The following is a 19,987-nucleotide window of genomic DNA, read 5'->3' on the forward strand; positions in this document are numbered from 1 at the left end:
GACAGAGAGTGGGGGTTAATGGGTGCTATTCGGATTGGCGGTTGGTGACTAGTGGAGTGCCCCAGGGGTCGGTGCTGGGGCCTCAGCTATTTACCATTTATATAGATGATCTGGAGGAGGGAACCGAGTGTATGGTGTCGAAATTTGCTGAAGACACCAAGATTGGTGGAACGGCAAATTGCGTGGAGGGTGTGGAGAGTCTGCAGAAGGATCTAGATAGGCTGGGCGAATGGGCCAGGAAATGGCAAATGGAATTTAATGTTGGCAAGTGTGAGGTGGTCCACTTTGGTAGGAATAATGGTAGGAAGGACTATTACTTACGGGGCGAAAAACTGCAGCAGGCGACGGTGCAGAGGGACTTTGTGGTCCTTGTGCATGAGTCGCAAAAACCCAGCCTGCAGGTGCAGCAGGTGGTCAGGAAGGCTAATGGGATGCTGGCCTTCATAGCAAGGGGGATTGAATATAAAAGTAGGGAGGTCTTGCTGCAGCTGTATAGGGCATTGGTGAGGCCGCAGCTGGAGTAGTGTGTGCAGTTTTGGTCGCCGTACTTACGCAAGGATATTTTGGCCTTGGAGGGAGTGCAGAGGAGGTTTACTAGGCTGATACCGGAGTTGAGGGGGTTGAGCTATGAGGAGAGGCTGAATAAACTAGGCTTGTACTCGTTAGAGTTTAGAAGAATGAGGGGAGATCTCATTGAGACGTATAAGATGATGAATGGGATGGATAGGATAGAGGTGGAGAGGCTCTTCCCGCTCAGAAAGGACAGTAGGACTAGGGGGCACAGCCTCAAGATAAAGGGGGGGCGGTTTAGAACGGAGTTGAGGAGGAACTTCTTCACTCAGAGGGTGGTGAATCTCTGGAATTCTCTGCCCATTGAGGTGGTGGAGGCTGCCTCGCTAAATATTTTTAAGACGCGGGTTGATGGGTTTTTGATAAGCGAGGGGATTAAGGATTATGGGGAGAGGGCGGGAATGTGGAACTGAGCCACGACAGTTCAGCCATGATCTTATTGAATGGCAGGGCAGGCTCGAAGGGCTAGATGGCCTACTCCTGCTCCTATTTCTTATGTTCTTATGAATCAAGCTTCAACTATAAACCTGTTAGCTCTATGAGTACAAATGTGAGGGTCAGCTCCCCACATTTACCTTGCAGAGACTGATGGCCTCAATAGATTCACAGATCCACGGTTTGGTGAGTCTGTAATACTGCTTCTCTCTTTAAATAAATTTAATGTAGGAGCACAGACAATTGCTCTAGTGGCCATTGGTTGCATTCTAGTAATGTGAAATGCTCTCAAACTCTCTCTCAGGTGTCAACTGTTGCAAAGGTATTCCAGCTTTTGGAACCAAAATTAATTTCAGGAACGCATTATTGGTATTTAAGATCATAATTCAGATTTTTGTTAGCATTCGTTTCTAGAGGGCTGCAATACAAGAGGAGGGATGTATTGCTGAGGTTGTATAAGGTTCTGGTCAGACCCCATTTGGAATATTGTGAGCAGTTTTGGGCCCCATACCTAAGGAATGATGTTAGTGCCTTGGAGTGGGTCTAGAGGGGTTTCACAAGAAGAATCCCAGGAATGAAGGGTTTGTCATCAGGGGAGCAGATGAGGAGTCTGGGTTTATGTTCACTGGAGTTTAGAAGAATGAGGGGGGATCTAATTGAAACTTACAGAATACTAATAGGCCTAGATAGTTGTCTCCCCTAGTGGGAGACATTAGAACTCGAGGGCACAACCTCAGTGAAGGGACGATCCTTTAAAACAGAGATGAGGAGGAATTTCTTCAGCCAGAGGGTGGTGGATCTGTGGAACTCGTTACCTCAGAGGGCTGTGGAGGTAAGATCATTGAGTGTCTTTAAGACAGAGATAGATATGTTCTTAATTAATAATAGGGGATCAAGGGTTCTGGGGGAAAAGATAGGAAAATGGGGATGAGAATCTTATCAGCCATGATTGAATGGCGGAGCAGACTCGGTGGGCTGAATGGCCTAATTCTGCTCCTATACCTTATGGTCTTTGCTCTATGCCTCTGAGTTTTGGCTCTCATTTCCAGGAAATTGTGTCTTGAGGAAAAAGTGAACAAAGTAAAAGCAAAATACTGCAGATGCTGGAATCTGGAGCAAAAGCAGAAAATACTGTAAAATCTCAGCAGGTTTGACAGCATCTGTGGAGAGGGAATAGAGCCACGTTTGAAGTCAAAATGTTGCCTCTATTCTCTCTGCACAGACGCTGTCAAACTTGCTGAGATTTTCCAGTATCTTCTGTCTCTGTGTTAGAGTGCTGTCCACATCTCTGGGACATGACTTTGAATGCAGCTAAGCTGCAGGTCATGTCTTGCTTCCTGTTAATTTTTATTGATCCTCCACGAAATGAGTGGGTACGGTCTCTAGCTCAGTCCCTAATGCATACAGCTCCATTGCACAAAACCAGAGACATGAAAGCCTTCAACATCAATCATGACAAGTGAGAGACTCTAGCTGATGACCAGTGCAAATGGCAATGTTAGTTGTGGGCAGGAGCTCACTGTCACCACGGCATGTGGTCTCAGAGGCACCAAAGCACATGCCAGTCTGTGACAAGGCATCGACAAGAGATCATCCCAGATCATCGTAAGGAACAGCTTCAGTTGCGTGGCACTTAGAGCTAAGTTTTGCTTCTCCAAAATCTGCTTTTGCAGCCATAGAAGAAGTGCAACAGATTATATAATCTGACCTTACCAAAGTTCCCATCATCTCTCTGATTGGATGCCAATCAGTGCAAAATTACATGTAATTTAGGTTTTAAAAAGTTATGGTCGTGAATCTGTGGAATTCGCTTCCCCAAAGTGTGGTGGATGCTGGGACAGTGAATAGATTTAAGGAGGAGTTAGACAGATTTTTAATTGGGAATGGGTTGAAAGGTTATGGGGAGAAGACAGGAAAATGGGGATGAGGAGCATATCAGCCGTGATCGAGTAGCAGGGCAGGGCAGAATCAATGGGCTGAATGGCCTAATTCTGCTCCTATAATCTTACGAACTAGACCAAAGTGAAGCCTGAATGGTGATTATAAAGGTTTATCACTGGTCAATTTCCATGGCCTCAGCACGTCTCAAAGCCAGTGAGGTCCTTTTGAAGTTTTGTCACCATTGTGATGTAGCAAACGTGGCAGTCGGTGCATATATGTCCATCGGTGTGTACATAGCAGTCAGTGTGTACTCAGCGAGCTTCGAAAAATATAAACCACCAGGTAATCTGTTTTAATTATGTCATTTGAAAGGTAAATATTGGCCAGGACACCAGGGAACTCTCTCCTGGGGACATGTTGTTGAAAGTGCAGTTACTGCATGTAATTGGGATAAAGTAGAGGGCGCTTTACTCTAATTTGACTCATGTTATTCCTAATATTGACATACCTCCTATTAATGAGCACAGGCACACGATTGAATGGCACTTAACAGTGTAAATGGACAAACCGCAGCTGAAATTACATTTTAAGAGTGCTGGCTGGAATGTTGTCACAAACGGCCACAGAGAAAATGTTTGCTAATCTATGGACTTCTTTGGCTCCTTAATGTTAGTAAAAATATAATTATCATACTATTGCTGAATTATGATGTGTTCAGCATAGATGTGTTTAAGTTATTAAATTAATTAAGTGCTGGCAGTAAGTCAACTAATTATGGAGTGGAGTGAGTAATTAAATTATTGAACCAAGTGAATAATTAATTATTAGATACAGAGTATAACTTAATTTAATTTAGAGAAATGTAAGCACATTCTTGGAAAGTGTGTGCTTCCATTATATAAATAAAAATTAAAATCCCACAAACTGCCCGTAAGTCTCTGAGTATAAACACTGCACAGTGTGATACTGAGCTATACAAACTGATTAGTCCCAGATTTGAGTTCTGAAGAGATCTGTATCTTGTGACGTAAACTGGAAGAATGTGGAATTGAAGAATGGAACAGCGCAGAGGAAGGACATTCAGCTTGAGTCTGGGTTAAATGTTTCCAAGAGCAATCCACTTAGTTCCATCCCTTGGGCCTCTCCCTGCAATTAATTTCTCCTTCAAGTATTTACTTTTGAAACAAAAACAGAAAATGCTGGAGAAACTCAGCAGGTCTGACAGCATCTGTGGAAGGAGAATAGAGCCAATGTTTCAAAGGGCTGACCCTTCATGAGAGCTTTTGAAAGCTTCTATTGAATCTGCTTTCACCACCCTATCAGGGAGTGCATTCTGAATTCTAAAAACGCCACAAGACGTATGAGCAGAATTAGGCCACTCGGCCCATCAAGACTGCTCCACCATTCAGTCATGGCTGATACTTTTCACATACCCAATCTCCTGCCTTTTCCTCATAATCCCTGATCCCCTTATTAATCAAGAACCTAACTATCTCTGTCTTAAAGACACTCAATGACTTGGCTTCCACAGCCTCCTGTGGCAAAGAGTTCCACTCGCTGCTTAAAAAAATCCTTTCCTCTGGTTGCTTCTGGCTCTTTGCACTGAGACACTGCTGCTGGCCTCACAGCCCTTGATTAGAAAGAGCAAAAATCATTCAAGGGTGTTTCTGCTGTTGATTAGTACCCAGCGATCCCTGACGCAAGGTGCATGTGTGGATGTTGGATGAGGATGAGATGAGATTTGGTTTTGCTGTCCACATAACAGTCATCAATACAATAACAGCAGTGACTGCTTGCATTTATATAGCTTTTTAACAAAGTACAATGTCACAGTAGTGCAATCAAACAGAATTTGACACTGAGCCACATCAGTCTATATTGGTAGTGTAACCATAAGCTTGGTCAAGAAAGCAAGTTTTTAAGGAATACATGAACAGAAGAGAGACAGTAAAGGTCATCATAGAATGCCTACAGTATAGAAGGAGGCTATTCGGCCCATCGAGTCTGCACCAACCACAATCCCATCCAGGCCATATTCTCATAAACCCACGCATTTACCTTACCAATTCCCTTGACACTAGGATCAATTTCACGCAGCCAATCAACCTAACCCTCACATCCTTGGATTGTTGGAGGAATGTGGGGCATCCGGAGGAATTCCGTGCAGACGTAGGAAAAACGTGCTGACTCTGCACAACAGTGACCCGAGGCCGGAATTGAACCTGGGACACTGGTAGTGCTAACCACTGTGCCACACTGTGTCATGGAAGGAACATCAGAGTTTAAGGCCTAGGCACTGAAAACAAGGGTGGAATAATTAAAATCAGGGATGTACCTGAAGTTGGAAGAGTGCAGTTTTCTTAGATGATTGGAAGACTGAAGAAAGCTTCAGAGATAGGGAGGGGTGAGGCCACAGAGGGACTTAAAGACTAGGATGTCCAAATTGCATTTACAGAAATGCAGCCCTTGAGCTGTTTTACTTCCAGTAAGCAAAGACTATATAATGCAGATTGTATATTATAACAATTCTGGAGGTTAATTGAAATTTTAAAACAGATTGATAGATTTATGCTACCTAAGGGTATTGAGAGATATGGAAGAAAGGTAATGGGCTTGAGACATGAATCATTCATAATGCAATTCAATGGCAGACCCAACACAATCGGTGAATGTCCTACTTGTGTTCCAGTATACAACCTGTAAAAAAAAATACACCAGCATGTTCTATTATTTATTACATCAATACGATACTGAACTATACTGTATAAGGTGCTGGTGAGGCCAACCTGGAGTACTGTTTACAATTTTGGTCTCCTTACTTGAGAAGGGACATACTGGCACTGGAGGGGGTGCAGAGAAGATTCACTAGGTTGATTCCGGAGTTGAGAGAGTTGACTTATGAAGAGAGACTGAGTAGACTGGGGCTATACTCGTTGGAATTCAAAAGAATGAAGGGAGATCTTATAGAACCATATAAGATTATGAAGGGAATAGATAAGATAGAAGCAGGGAAGTTGTTTCCACTGGCAGGTGAAACTGGAACTAGGGGGCATAGCCTCAAAATAAGGGGAAGCAGATTTAGGACTGAATTGAGGAGGAACTTCTTCACACAAAGGGCTGTGAATCTGTGGAATTCCCTGCCCAATGAAGCAGTTGAGGCTACCTCACTGAGTGTTTCTAAGGCAAGGATAGATAAATTTTTGAACAGTAAAGGAATTAGGGGTTATGGTGAGCAGGCGAGTAAGTGGAGCTGAGTCCACGGAAAGATCAGCCATGATCTTATTGAATGGCAGAGCAGGCTGGAGAAGCCAGATGGCCTATTCCTGTTCCTAATTTTTATATTCTTATACGAAAAACGCATGTATTAACTGTGTGAAGCTCCTCACTTCTGTAGTCTTATGTTGGAACTGCACATTTGTTAGAAATTGCGTAACTATGAACCTTGAAGCTCAGAGAAGCAGATAGATTTGCAGGGTCTTAAACTGCTTATTCGCTGAATTGCTATTGACTGCCCTAATGTAATGTCTGCTAAAAATTTTCTACAGCCATCCGCAACTGCAATGCTATACCATAGGTTTGTATTTCTGTTTCTTACCTTTTTCCAAAGGACACCTGATGGCAGGTTGTAGGGTTGCACCTCACTGTAAATGTCCACATTAGATAGGTCAGGTCTCACGTGTGCCCTGACAGAAGCAGCAAGCAGATTGTTGCGATCCAAGTTGCTTTCAACACTTAAGTCAAATCCCAGAATGGAACCTGGCTTGATAAAACCTAACTTTTTTTGTTAGAAACTGTGGACGAAAGCTACTAAACAAATTCACAGGAGTCGGTTAATGGACTTTCAGTACAAAGAATAAAATATTTATTAAAGCAACAGAAGTGAACTGTATTACAGCAGACAAAAAGGGTGGAATGATCGCAATACAAACACATGATTCGGATTCTCACTTCCCTTTACCCCGGCAATATATTTACTGACACGTAAACTAGTGAAGAGTTACCATTAGCTTGATGCAAAAAAAGGCTTCTCGTTTGGGACTGGCACAGTTGCAAACAGTTTTCTCCCGATGAATTCCTGAGCATTCACTAGATGCTTCTCAGCCAATTTGCAGTTCTCTCTGAGGCACCCAGAAAGCGCACCGTAATCTTGCTGTTTCTTTAACTGCAGAACAAACAAATGAGTTTTCTATGCTCAGTTTTCCAGTAGCATTTATGCTGAACTGGTCACTTTACTGAATCCTAAAACTATTTAGTCAACTACTGTCCGCAGCAGCCTTGTAGTTCTTCTTGTCAGATAGCTTAAAATTCCTGTTCTCTCTCCCTGACATACACAGAACTACCTCTCTATCTTTGTATATGTCACTTTACAATTGCCTAGCAACATTGGTTAAGTTTTTTTCTACTTAGTGTTTTTCTGCCACAAACACGAAACGTTTGACCCCATTTTAACCCATCTCTTTAACTTCTGGGATTGCAAATCCTCATTGAAAAGTTATATTAACAAACAACCCAAAAGACCTGACCTTTAGTCACAAGTCTATCCAGACATCCAGGCACCAAGGTTCAGAAACAAAACCTGAATGAAATGGAGACCATTTTTACCTTTCTTAACACATTCATGTACATAAATTCAACATTACATTATACATCATTCACAATAAGATGGCCAGTACTGCACCCTTCGGGAAAGGAAAAAGTGAGAGAGTGAATCCTTCCATTCCATGCAACTCAGTCCCCTTTCTCCTACCTCATTCCATCACCCCTTGGGAAAGTGAAGAGAAGGCTGGGATATGTGGGGTATTATTCCATCCTCGGTTACTGTGGTGTACAATCAGTGCAATCCTGGGGACAGTGGCATTTAAAAGTATATTCTTTTAATCTAAAGAAGGACAATGGTAATAGTTACTTGTTGCTTTCTTCCTCAGGGTTCAACAGTATCAAGGGAAGCCAGTGGAAAAGAAAAGGTATGGTGCCATATGTATATGAAATGCATTATCATTCTCTCAGCTTCCAACAGTACCCTTGCTTTTACAAACGCATTTGTTTTACCGTAGGAATATGATTAACACATTCACAAGCAGAGTGAATTTGAGAGCCATCCTTCTTCCATAAGAGCCAGGGTTTAGTAGTGCACTCTCATTTGTTTTATATATTCGTTATTGTAAAAACAATTGTACTTTAAAAAATAAGACAAATTATTGAACCATTGTATTTATGGAATTAACCAACACAATGGATCTGTGTGAGGCTTGAGAATGTTCACTGCTGTAGGCCTTTCGTGATAAAGGCATTGCTTGTGATGAAACCGAGGACCACTTCAATCTCTCTGTGATATTGTTATTTTCAATTCAGTAAGACGTTACTAATGCCAGCTTTGAAAATAACAGAATTGGATGCAAGCTCCAATACACTGAGCCTCAAAAGCAGTGGGATTAGAGTTACACTAGTTGCTCCTCATGAATTATCAATAGCACCCATGCTCCTCTGGGAAGATTCCCACCGGAAGAAGAAACGCAGGTGCTGCTTCTGTGCACCTCTGATTATTTTAATTTGAGTGAGGTATTGTTCAAGGAAAATAAAGCTGCTTCCATTAAATGTGACCGAATCTTTTATTGACCATTCCATTAAGCACTTATTTTACAACGCAACAGGAAAGAAAAAGCTTTGTTATAGTGCCTTTCGTGGACTCAGGATATCCAAAACGCCTTACAGCTCGTTGAATACCTGTAGCATTGTTGTGGTGCATGGAAACATGACACCTAGTTTACACAGCAAGATCCCACCAATAACAATAGAATCCCAGATGTGCTGGAGCATGGCGATTTCTTGTGAGCTGTGCCCAGCGTACCCTCTTATTCTATGCTTTTAAAACTCTACTATAACTCTTATAGACTCCCTACCTCATTATTAATATAATGTTGCTCTACACCCTAGCTATGACTGTAACACTGCGTTCTGCACCCTCTCCTTTCCTTCTCTATGAATGGTATGCTTTGTATAGCGTGCAAGAAACAATACTATTCACTGTATGCTAATACATGTGACAATAATAAACTAAATTAAATCAAATCAGATCCTAGAGATTAGACAGAGGAGTTTTAAAGAAAGGGCAGCATGGACAAGTTGGGTCAAAGAGCCTATTTCCACGCTGTAAACATGTATGACCTGGGAGTGTGGTGGGAGGAAAGTATTCTGTAACGTTGAAGAAGGGAATAGATGTACAATAAACAAACTTTTCAAATAATTGATAAGGTGGCCAATCTCAGTTGGTTAAAAGTAAATCCTTCTGAATTATTCTCTTCACAATAGCAGTATCCAGAGTGGATTGGGTAATACATCTACAGATCACGAGTGCATGGTTTTCCAGGAGGGTTAGTCATGTATGTGATCTTTCAAAACTGATCATGTAACAGAGCAACAGAGGATTTAGGAGCAGGTTGTGGTCCCAACTGCATGAAGGATCAAGTAATAGAAGGATTGCTGGTAGGTAGTTGAAAAGGGGGTCAGAGGGGACTTGTGCGGAGCATAAATTTTGGTTGGACCAGTGGGGCTGAATGACTGGTTTCTCTGCTGTAAACCCAACATGATTGATGCCTGACAAACAATTCTCAAATGCTATTATGTGGCAACTGAATCTGACTCAAGAAATGAAAAATAAAATTATAATGGAAATTAGGCACTGCCAAGTGTAGCACTAAAAGTATAAATTAGAAGCACCCAGATTCGATGCCTATTTATGTTGAGTTTAATCATCTCAGTCAGGACATCAGTAGAGGTGCTACAGTCTGCCTCCTAAATGGTCCTAGAGTAGGGAGGGAGAGGAATATTACACAGGTTTCCCTAATTCTGATGGCTGTCCAGTGATCCCTATTGGGTTGTTAGACGGATGGACATTGAGTGAGAACAAAGTTAGCTCAGCTGTACTGAAGTGGAGGTAGGGGAGTCTAAAACTAGAGGGCATAGGTTTAAGGTAAGAGAGGAGAGATACAGAAGTGTCCAGAGGGGCAATTTTTTCACATAGAAGGTGGTGCGTGTCCAGAACAAGCTGCCAGAGGTAGTAGTAGAGGCAGGCACAATTTTGTCTTTTTAAAAAGCTCTTGGACAATTACATAGGTAAGATGGGTATAGAGGGATGTGGACCACATGCAGACAACTGGGATTAGTTTAGGGGCTTAAGAAAAAGGGACGGCTTGGACATGTTGGGCCAAAGGGCTTGTTTCTGTGCTGTAAACTTCCATGATTGTATGACCATACTACCTTTTTGCCACCTCCACAGTAGGGTGGCACAATGCTCCTCACAGTGCCAGGGACCCAGGTTAGATTCCCAGCTTGGGTCACTGTCTGTACATTCTCCCTGTGTCTGCATGGGTTTCCTCCGGGTGTTCAGGTTTCTTCCACAGTCCGAAAGACATGCTGGTTAGGTGCATTGGCCATGCTAAATTCTCCCTTAGTGTACCCGAACAGGCGCCGGAGTGTGGCAACTCAGGGAATTTCACATTAATTTCATTGCAGTGTTAATGTAAGCCTTACTTGTGACTAATGAATAAACTTTGAACTTTTAAACAAAATAAACTTCAAAACTTTAAAATTTATTATTTAATGTTAGTCAGATGTGGCTAATTACATATCTGCTTAAGAAATCAGAAAAAGACTAACAAATATGGTTGTTGGCATGCTATATTGAAACTTGTATTCACATGGCCAGTGCATGTGAACTTGAACCTATTTGTGTGTTTGTTAGTAAAATGATAAGATGAAAAGCAGAACATGAGTGTTTTATTTTTGATCAGTTTGTACTTATTTGGTTACTGATTAGTGGTAGATGTTTAAGTAAATATGCATGTGAAGGAAGTTTACATTAGGGTTAGGGTTTGCGTATTACATGTTTTCTCCTGTAACTAGTGCAAGTCGTTAAAATGATGTGGTTCCACTTACACTTGTGGCTAGTCAGCAGTTTCTGATGGACAACACTGCTCTAATTGATGTATGCCCTGCTGACTCTTACTGCAAAGGCTTACAGATGAAAAGTTGTCTCTTGTGCAGGGAACAACACAGCTGCTGTCAGCAGCTTGAAGAGAACAAAAATGTGTAAACGGATGGACAAGGGCACAGTCGATGAAACATTATCCCTTTTGTGCGTTAGGTGCAGACAATATCCGAATTGCCAACAATTGAATAAGCTTTTTGTTGAAAATATCTTTAGAATATGATACAAAGCTGTTATTTTGAGGTTATATAAAGATAAAACAATGCAAGGGATTATTCATTGTGGAGGGTGTGTTGGTGTTTCTGTAACATCGAAACGAAGCAAATGGTAGCCAAGATCATCACATCCCATGACCAAATATGCAAAGAAAAATTATGATGCTTTCTTGAGCGGCACGGTGTCACAGTGGTTAGCACTGCTGCCTCACAGCTCCAGGGACCTGGGTTCGATTCCCAACTTGGGTCACTGTCTGCGTGCAGTTTGCACATTCTCCCCGTGTCTGCGTGAATTTCTTCTGGGTGCTCCAGTTTCCTCCCACAGTCCAAAGATGTGTGGATTAGTTTGATTGGACATGCTAAATTGACCTTATGTATCCTGGGATGTGAAAGGTTATAGGGAATAGCAGGGTAATAAGGCAGAAATAGAGTGGGGTGGGATTGTTGTAAGGTGTGGACCTGACAGGCCGAATGGCCTCCTTCTGCACTGTAGGGTTTCTGTGATTCTTTATATGATTCCATGTCACACTTCTCATAAAATTATATCTCCTGGATCAGTGGGAGGGAAGAAATCACCTTATGCAAAGGGCATGCACTTTACTTGCCCATTTCCAGATGCAGATCTCCCTTAAACCATCCAAGAGAAATGTAGTCTTTGCCCTCAAACATTTGCGTACCACCCTCATGATCCACATTTGCAGCATGGTGTTGAAGTCACAAACAAAAATTAATGTTGCAGATATTTATTTTTTTGTTTTCTCTTTGTCATCTATTAGTATGTGGCATTTTTGAAGGTCATTTATTCCTGGCAACTTTTAAAAATATAAATTTTATCACATTTTTCTAAAGTCAATACAGATTTTCTTAATGAGCAAACAGAGAAGTAGTTTGAGGAAAGAATGTTAAAATTGGGCTTTCCAGTGCCGGAAAGAAATGACTGAACAATTATTTCTTATGAAGTCCTTTTTCAATCACACGCCACCAGCAGGAAGCTGTGATTACAGATTGGGTCAGAGAATTTGGGGCTGTGTTGTCTCTGGTCCTGAGCTTCCTGTGAACGGGGCTTCCCTCTTGGAGTCACAGGATCAACATGACCTGTTGAAGAGGTTAAATACTACACAAGTTCCCAGAATTTTACTGGCACGCGCGTGCGCGCACACACACACACACACACCCCCCCCCCCCCCCCCAAGATTCTGGGGGCAGGTGAGGCTCAGGGAACTGCACTCTTCGTTGGCCTTGGGAGGGATTGTACAAATGTCGGGTGGACGTGAAGCACTGCTCAATAATATTACAAAGGGGCAATGGATTGCTCTGGGACTGACGCCAGGAGTTCTTCATGACAAACATTATCATTATTGATGTGGATTTGTAGGTAGGGTATTGGAAGCAATTGCACGATTGTGGTGAAGCCATCCATATCTTTGGAGCACAATTGTGCTTGCAAAGCAAACCTTCATAAAACAGTCAAACCTCTTTAGAAATAAGAACATCTCTGTGGATGTACGTCTGGTCAACATTACTCTCTGGTTGCAAATGTTGGTGTATAAGTAAGACAATGGAAGGCAGTTTCTGAGATGTACGATGAGAATTCCTTGGACGACACCCAAAAAGGAGGAACATTTGAAGACAGCAGACTCACAAGAACTTGTGCAAATGATCGCCTAGAGACAACTACAGTTCTTTTGGGTGCATGCTCAGGAGTGAGAAACTAGAACACCTGGTAGTAACTGGTAAAATTGAGGGTAGCAATGCAAGAGGAAGGCAAAAGAGGAAATACACCAACAGCTTAAGAAGCAAAGCAGGTGCAAGATTTCAGACTAGCATCAAAAGTTTGGCTGTGGGTAGCATGGTGACATAGTGGTGAGCGCAGCTGCCTCTCAGCATCAGGGACCTGGGTTCAATCCCGGCCTTGGGTCACTGTTTGTGCAGAGTCTGTACATTCTCCCCATGTCTCCATGTGTTTCTTCTGGGTGCACCGGTTTCCTCCCATAGTCCAAAGACGTGTGGGCTAGGTTGATTGGCCATGCTAAATTGACCCTAGTGTCAACTGGATTAGCAGGGTAGACGAGGGTGACAGGAATAAGGCCTGGGTGGGATTGTGGTTGCTACAGACCTAATGGGCTGAATGGCCTCCCCCTGCACTTATAGGGATCCTATGATTCTATTGTGAAATTTGGGGAGCCATGATCACCAACATTATGAAATATGACACCTGAAGAAAAAGATCAACGCACACCTGGTCAGCCAAAAATCCCACCGCCCATATAAGTTGAAGAGAGACTCTGGAATATGTTGAGCACTTCCAGTACCTTGACAGCCACCTCTCAAAAGGACACCACTGACAAGGAAATTGAACACCAAACCAGCTACCCTTCCCCCAAGAATCTACAAATGACAATGAGTGTTTGGCAACAAGAACTGCCATATATCAAAAAAGAAAGTCCTTGTACGCTGAGCGATTGTGATTCCCACATTCCTGTACTGCAGAGTGTTCTGGTCTGTGTAGCTGCAATATGTAAGAGCATTGTATAAATTCCATCAGCAATACTCCTGTCCCATCTTGTAGATTCAATGAGAAGATCAGTGAACAAATGCTAGTGTCCTTCTTGAAGCTCCACAAGCATTCAGGCAGAACGCTGGCAAAACCGACTATGATGCACTGGATACCATGTCCAGGTGGCCAAAATCTGTTTTCCCCCATCAGGTTTTATTTGCTACTTGTTTTAAACCAATCTAATGACAGAGATAATGTGATACCAAACGTTGTTGATCACATCACTTACCTAGGCTCAACAATCACCAGCAATCTGTCACTTGATTTTAAAACCAACATATCCATCACAAAAACTGTTCTAAGCGGAGTAAGAGAGTGTGGAACAACAGTAAATGAGAACACCAAACTGTGGGTTTACCAAGCCTGCATCCTCAGTGCGCTCCTCTACAGTAGTGAGACCTGGACAATATGTGCTAGGCAGGAGTAAAGAAGAACAGTTTCCGCTTTCAATGCCTCAGACATATGCTCAGCATCTCTTGGCAGGACAAGGTCACCAATTCCTTATGCCCTTCCATCAGCAGGCATTTATTGCTAAGCTAAAGACTTGTGCTGGGATAGCCATGTCCTTCAGATGGACGACAGCTGTTTACCCAGTGATATTCTGTACGGGGAACTGGCCACTGGGTCACGATCTCCTGGGCATACCTCCACTACAAGGACACTTACAATCACATATTGTGATGGCTAACACGAGGGGACATAGCTTTAAATTAAGGGGTGGTAGTTATAGGACGGATGTCAGAGGTAGGCTCTTTACTCGGAGGGTAGTAAGGGCGTGGAATGCCCTGCCTGCAGCAGTTGTGGACTCGCCAACTGAAGGGTGTTCAAATGGTCAGTGGATAGGCATATGGATAACACTGGAATAGTTTAGGTTAGAGGGTCATTAGATTGGTTCCACTGGTCGGCACAACATCAAGGGCCGAAGGGCCTGTACTGCGCTGTTATGTTCTATGTACAAGTGAGATACAAAGATAATGGGCCTTTACACTGACGGAAAGAGTCACCGATGGCCGTGACCTCTGGAGGTTTGACTATTTGGTAGGGTTTGGAAGAGATGAGCAGAAATGAAAAGCTCTGCTGGCAAAGAGGACCCAGAGAAAACACAAACGATGGCAGAATTTTACTGGCATGTCCGCCTGAGGTTCGTACGACTCCGCCAGAGGTCAACGGAGAATGCTGTTCTCCGGGTCTTGCCCGATCCCGGAATCAGGGCAGGTGTGCCAGTAAAATTCCGGCCAGTGAGTCGTGCACCTTGACTGACGTGCCAGAATGATAGAGAGAGAGAGAGATCTGACACAACAAATAATAACTTATTTTTCTACAGATGGAGTAAAAGCACAAACTTAATAAAACCCCCTTGTTACGTATTAATGCTCATGTAGAATCTTTTGACTAAATGTGTTGGTAAATCTGCTAGTCTTTACGAAATCTCAGAACTCAGTTTACAAGTTACCACTGATCGTGAAAAGGAGAATATTTTAGGCCTGGTCTCTGCACTGTGCTTACTTAGTCTGTGTACTAAGGTGGATACAGGGAAGCCAAAGTTGACTGAGGCATCTCCAGACTAGGATGTAGGAGGATCTTGCTGGAACTATGCAAGTGCATACAGAATTGAGCTTGGCTATTTTGTGCGTTATGAGCATATGCTTTTCCTTTCAAAAAATAAGATACAATTTCTAATTCTTTTTATCTGGATTAAATAAAAAAAAGCTGTAATCCTATTAAGACAGCGGAGAGCTGCCAGCCAGCTACATTGTACAAACTTGTATTCCACCAAGTGAGCTGAAAAGAAGCAGATACTCAAATCTCCTGAGAAGTGTGAAAGACCCCATCTCCTGTTGGCCTTTACACTATCTTGAAACTTCAAAGGTTTTTGAGATGCAACATCAAATAATTACCTGTTCTAAAGACAATGATGGCAGCAGACATGAATTAATCAAATTCCTCTGGAATATACATCAGTAGGATTTTTAAGAACCATTTTACCAAGGCAGAGAGATCAGAATACTGAACTGAAAGGCTGCAAAGAACCTGTTCTCTCTTTCTCTTTTGCTCTCTTGAAAGTATTGCACTCAGATTGGCAAGGTAACCATCCTGAGAAGAGAAACCCACTGCAAACTGAGATTGTTTGGGAATCAAACAATTGGACCCTGCGTGTGCCATCTGGCAGGGGTATTTGCATACATCTTCAACCTCTCTCTACAACAATCTGAGGTCCCTATCTGCTTCAAGAACACGGCCATCATCCCGGTGCTGAAGAAAAGCCAGGCGGCGTGCCTTATTGACTATCGTCTGGTGGCTCTGACATCCATCATGAAGCGCTTCAAAAAGTTAGTTATAGCACAAATCAATTCTGGCCTCACAGATTGCCTGGATCCACGACAGTTTGCCTTCCGCCGCAACAGGCCCACAGCAGATGCCATCTCCCTGGCTTGGCACTCAACCCTGGATCACCTAGATAACAAAGACACCCAACACCATTATTCCTGTGAAACTCATCTCCAAACTTGGTGGCCTGAGGCTTGGCTCCTCCCTCTGCACCTGGGTCCTAAACTTCCTAATCTAAAGACCGCAATCAGAATAGACCACACCACGTCCTCCACAATCATTCTCAACGCCGGTGCCCCATAAGGCTGTGACCTCAGCCCCTTACTATATTCTTTATACACCTATGACTGTGTGGCCAAATTCCTCTCCAACTCAATTTTCAAGTTTGCTGATGACACCACTGTTGTGGGTCAGATCTCGGACAATAATGAGACACAGTATAGGAAAGAGATAGAGAACCTGGTGAACTGGTGTGACGAAAATAATCCCTTCCTCAATATCAACAAAATGAAGGAGATTGCCATCGACTTCAGGAAGTGTAGTGGAGGGCATGCCCCTGTCTGTGTCTATGTGGACAAAGTAGAAATGGTTGAGAGCTTCAAGTCTTTAGGTATCCCAATCACCAACAACCTGTCCTGGTCCCCCCATGCCGACATATAGTTAAGAAAATGCACCAGCGCCTCTACTTTCTCAGAAACTAAGGAAATTTGGCATATCCACTCCAACTCTCTCCAACTTTTACAGATGCACCATAGAAAGCATTCTTTCTGGTTGTATCACAGGAAACTAATGAACAAAGCCCAGTCCATCATTCAAACCAGCCTTCCACCCATTGACACTGTCTGCACTTCCTGCTGCCTCGGAAAAGCAGCCGGCATAAAAAGGACACCATGCACCCTGGATATTCTCTCTTCCACCGGGAAAAATATACAAAAGTCTGAGGACACATACCAACCAATTGATGAACAGCTTCTTCCCTGCTGCTGTCAGACTTTTGAATAGACCTATCTTGTATTAAGTTGATCTTTCTCTACACCCTAGCTACACCATCTTCTGCTCTCTTTCCTTTCCTTATCTATGTACAGTATGTTTTGTCTATATAGCGCACAAAAAATAATACTTTTCACTGTATATCAATATATGTGACAATAATATATCAAATCAAAAGCGTGGAAACCTGCTGCATGTAACTCTACGCAGGAAGACAATGGAACAAAACATCACAGTGTTGAATCACCACATTGAGACCAGCCAAAGAACAGCTAACCCTGCTGACTTTTATTTTACCCTCTGAACAAACTGTAATAAGCTCTTAAGCTCACATCTTCTTCCATCATCTGTACTAGTGTGTATATGGGTCCAGGGATTGTGTGAGACATGTGAATGCAGGTTGCAATTTACCTAGTTTTTTTGAATTTGGGAAATAGTTTCAAATCTTGCTTGTTTAAATTCAGAAAATCTGTCTTAATTAAATTCCTCATATAATCTGAAAGTGTACACAATGGGACTCCTGCAGTTTGGCAAAGCGCATCCTCTCTCGATCCACAACTCTTGTTACAGTAAGACCTGGAGTGCTACAAGTGACACAGTGGTTAGCACTGCTGCCTCACAGCGCCGGGGACCCAGGTTCGTTTCCCAGCTTGGGTCATTTTCTATACGGAGTCTGTATGTTCCCTTTGTGTCTGTGTGTATTTCCTCCGGGTGCTCCGGTTTTCTCCCACAGTCTGAAAGATGTGCTGGTTAGGTGCATTGGCCTTGCTAAATTCTCCCTCCGTGTACTCGAACAGGCACCGGAGTGGGGCGACTAGGGGATCTTCACAGTAACTGCATTGCAGTGTTAATGTAAGCCTACTTGTGACTAATAAATAAATTTTACTTTATCGGGGAGCCATTTTTACCCCTCCTCATATGATCATGGCACGTGTCTCATGGACTGGTGCTCACTGTTGCTCACAATCTAAATCTGCATGTTAAACATAGGCATTTGATCAAGATAAGTGAAGTGGCACCAGTGTAATTGTGTGGTGGCATGAGCAACTACATTTCTTCCTGTTATTTCCTATGATTGATGTGATACAAATGGTTGTATGCATTGCATTCTCCTATTGAGTGTGTGGCCATACTAATGACTGTAGTGGTTACTTCCATTGCTGAGGCACAGTTGAAGCATCATTGCTAATATTGAACCTTTAGGATTGAAACTCCAAGATGTACTCATGGCTACCTGGAGAACACTAGAAGTTAAGAATGCTTACATTGTTTTGCTAAAATAAGCGAATTCAGGAATGATGGAGCCATCACACTATGGAGATTTGGAAAAAAATTCACCATTCCCAGTCTACATGATAATGAACAATTTTCTTCAGATGGTGATATCTTATAAAAGGCCATGTGATTTGCACATGCCTGATATTAATCACTCCATGATGTGGAGATGCCGACGCGGACAGAGTACTCTTCGTCATCCAGTACTTCGCCAGAGCGGAGAAGCTACGACATCTTCTCCAGAGTCTCCAACATGTCATTGATGAAGACGAACATCTCACTAAGGCCATCCCCATACCCCCACTTCTTGCCTTCAAACAACCACACAATCACAAACAGACCATTATCTGCAGCAAACTACCCAGCCTTCAGGAGAACAGTGACCACGACACCATGCGACCACGACACCATGCAACCCTGCCACAGCAACCTCTGCGAGACATGTCGGATCATTGAAACTGATGCCATCATCTCACGCGAGAACATCTTCCACCAGGTACACAGTACATACTCTTGCAACTCAGCCATCGTTGCCTACCTGATACGCTGCAGAAAAGGATGTCCCGACGCATGGTACATTGGGGAGACCGTGCAGGCGCTACAACAACGGATGAATGAACACCACTCGACAATCACCAGGCAGGAGTGTTCTCTTTCTGTTGGGGAACACTTTAGCAGTCATGGGCATTCAGCCTTTGATCTTCGGGTAAGTGTCCTCCAAGAAGGCCTTCACGACACTCAACAGCGCAGAGTCACTGAGCAGAAACTGATAACGAAGTTCCGAAGACACAAAATTTACAAGATAATGGTTGGAACGCGAGTTTGTGTCTTTATATGTCCTGTTTTTGAACAGAGCTCCCACTCAGCTGATGAAGGAGCAGCACTTCAAAAGTCTGTGGCTTGTGCTACCAAATAAACCTGTTGGACTTTAATCTGGTGTTGTGAGACTTCTTACTGTATTAATCATTCCACCATGACAGCCATGCTTTAAGCTGTGTGAGTCTTAAACTATGGACTTCACTCCTTTAAATTTAGATGAGCACTTGAAACACCATAGAATACAAGGTTACAGATCAAGTGCTGGAAAATGCGATTTGAATAGATAGGTGCTTGATGGCTGGCACAGATATGATGGGTTGAAGGGCCTCTAGCTGTGCTGTAAAACTCTATGACTCTGACTGCTTCATCTCACTACCTATTTGTCATATAAGACACTTCCTAAAATTTATATTTTTTGACCAAGCTTTTGGTCACCTGTCCTAATATCCCATTGTTTGATGGCTCCTATGAAGTTCCTTGGAACATTTTTTGATTTTAAAGGCACTATATAATATGCAAGCAGTTGTAATAATCCCATGTCTAGCACACTTTGGTCATATTTCAGATGCCACAGGCTTTAGGTTACATGTTTAAAGAAATTAAAGTAGTATAGTGCCAGACTTTGCTAAAATCCTAACTAGTTCTCTGATGTCCTTCAGAAAAGGGGAAGTTGCCATCCGACCTGTTGTAGCCTACATGAGGGTAGGAGGATAGATTATCTTTATTAAAGGACATTAAAGAACCAGTTTGGCTGGGTTGACCTAAACTCAACTGGACAGCTGACTTCTAAAGCGCTATTTGCAATGGCGTAGCAAGCCTCGCATCTGGAAAACCAGTGAATTAAAAGAGGTGTATATTTAAGGCAACTGGTAAGATCAATAAAGGTAACCTTGCCATGTTGCCTGCATACCACAAATAAGTTTTCTTTTA

The 19,987-nt window shown here is 42.8% G+C and overlaps 1 protein-coding gene across 4 annotated transcripts in view; it reads left to right on the top strand.

Moving 5' to 3' along the window:
* Nucleotides 1-19,987, top strand: part of LOC145359298 (phosphatidylinositol 5-phosphate 4-kinase type-2 beta-like) — a 116,703-nt gene that overhangs the window by 81,584 nt on the left and 15,132 nt on the right. For all 4 annotated transcript variants that reach the window (XM_080213863.1, XM_080213864.1, XM_080213865.1 and 1 more), the window contains one exon: nt 7,812-7,850. In XM_080213863.1, coding sequence (XP_080069989.1) covers nt 7,812-7,850 — 39 coding nt within the window. The remainder of the gene's footprint in view (nt 1-7,811; nt 7,851-19,987) is intronic.

The sequence above is a fragment of the Carcharhinus amblyrhynchos genome, chromosome 27 (genome assembly GCF_965287045.1).
Source record: "Carcharhinus amblyrhynchos chromosome 27, sCarAmb.v2.hapA, whole genome shotgun sequence".
In the NCBI taxonomy this organism is placed as follows: Eukaryota; Metazoa; Chordata; class Chondrichthyes; order Carcharhiniformes; family Carcharhinidae; genus Carcharhinus; species Carcharhinus amblyrhynchos.